This window comes from Lontra canadensis, unplaced genomic scaffold (genome assembly GCF_010015895.1).
Source record: "Lontra canadensis isolate GAN:19392208 unplaced genomic scaffold, GSC_riverotter_1.0 scaffold144, whole genome shotgun sequence".
Lineage (NCBI taxonomy): Eukaryota > Metazoa > Chordata > Mammalia > Carnivora > Mustelidae > Lontra > Lontra canadensis.
In genome coordinates, this window is record NW_022631138.1 from 3,183,904 (window position 1) to 3,185,863 (window position 1,960).

At 50.0% G+C, this 1,960-nt stretch overlaps 1 gene segment (V, D, J or C); it reads left to right on the plus strand.

Moving 5' to 3' along the window:
• The first annotated feature begins 200 nt into the window (after nt 1-200).
• Nucleotides 201-1,563, plus strand: LOC116858965. The segment is given in 2 exon segments: nt 201-301; nt 401-1,563. Coding segments are annotated over 2 exon segments (372 nt in total).
• Nucleotides 1,564-1,960: the final 397 nt, after the last annotated feature.

Below are 1,960 nucleotides of genomic sequence, written 5' to 3' on the forward strand. Positions count from 1 at the left end.
GAAAAGGAAAACCATTCCATGCCCATGGATTGCAAGAATAATCATTGTTAAAATGTCTCTGCTGCCCAGAGCAGAAGTGTTATTGCATCTGTACCATTACTGAGATAACTCAACCCTATGGCTGTGCCCAGTTATGCTCCATCCCCTGCTGATTTGCACATCACTGGAGCACAGCCCACTTCCCTGAACGCTGATTAACAGGCCGGTCACACTGCATGCAGGACGCAGTCCCAGTCAGGAGATAGCGTGGACATGAAGGCTCCCACTCAGCTCCTAGGTCTCCTGCTGCTCTGGCTCCCAGGTAGGGAAGGAGAACCCTGGGTCAGCCTGGCCTTCCAGGGAAGACCTCTTATAACATGATTCATAGTGTGGCTATTTGTTTCTATGTTTCCAATCTCAGGAGCCAGTTCTGAAATCCAGATGACCCAGACCCCATCCTCGCTGTCTGCATCTCCAGGAGACAGAGTCACCATCACCTGCCAGGCCAGTCAGAATGCTAACAAGTGGTTAGTCTGGTATCAGCAGAAGCCAGGGAGAGCTCCTAAACTCCTGATCTATGAAGCATCCAAGTTGGGAACTGGGGTCCCATCGCGGTTCAGTGGTAGTGGGTCTGGGACAGACTTCACCCTCACTATCAGCAGCCTGGAGCCTGAAGATGCTGGGGCCTATTACTGCCAACAGCACAACAGCTACCCTCCCACAGCGTTACAGGTCAGAACATAAACCACCAGGGAAGCAGAAGTGAGGGGCTGGGCTGTCCCCGCTGCTCCTCTGATGCCTGCACCTGCTCAGACAGTTTCTCAGAGGCAGCACCCCTTCGGAGGTCACTGGAGGCTTTGGGAGAAGGGCAAAGAGGCTCCTTGGCCCCCTGACTGACTCCTTTTCCCCCAGATCATTGCACTTGAGGAGTGTGGGTGATGGCATCAGCCAGGGTCCTCAGAGCAAAAGAGAAGCCTTTCTAGGTATTCCAAGCAGGAATGTTTCAAATTCATAGAATTCCATCCTGAACCATAACCTTTTAAAATGCTTCAAAGTCTAGGGAGTATGACAATAAGGAAAACAGATGATAGAAATGGGCGACTCCCTGGTGCTCCCCCAGCAGCCAGAGCACATCGACACTGAGAGTACAGGCTGCCGAACCATGTGGTCCTCGGGCCTGCCTGGAAGGCCCGAGAATGCTCTAGCCTCTGCAGCCCTCACCCGGTGGTTCTCCCGTCCTCACCTTGTCCACTTTGCCTGTAGCTGCTGACCGGGAGTATCAAATCCTCCTCTTCCGACCTCCAAATTCCAGTGAAGCTGCCTTGTTGAACACCTCGAAAGAAGCTATAGAGAAAAAAAAAGGAAAGAGGTGCTTCCAAAAGGGATGGCAATGATGGGTAGCTGACAGCAGGCAGCCCAGGATGGTCAGGACTTCACGACTCTCAGAGCCCTTCTGGCTAGAGGATGGACCCACAATACACTTGAATGTGCTTCCATGTATTATCAGCAAGTCTGGGATCGTAGCCTGAAATTTTATTGAGTTATATGGTAAACAGAAAAGGAGGAAATACATTAAATATATAGTAATCCTTTGACAAATAAATGAAAAAGCATTTTTGACACACAGAAACATTAAACATTAATGCCACATTCTTTCTCCTTAATATGAAAATGACTTGCCCCTCAACATTTTCCCATAAGCCTGCGGCATCATCTGCATCACTGAGAACTTCTTATAAACACAGAAATGCAGGTCACCTTGGACCTTCAGATGGGGCTCTGCACTTCAGCAAGTTACCAGGTTTAAAGGATATTTACTTCAACTAAAAAGATTTTCCCCAGAGCCCATTTCTGGTCTTCAGCATCCTCATGAAGAGGCTGCTCAGACATTCAGGGCAAAAGAGCCTCAGGCTGGGCCTTGGGTGGGACATGGGAGTCCTGACCCAACTCCTCTGCCTTCTGCTGGCCTGCCTCCCAGGTG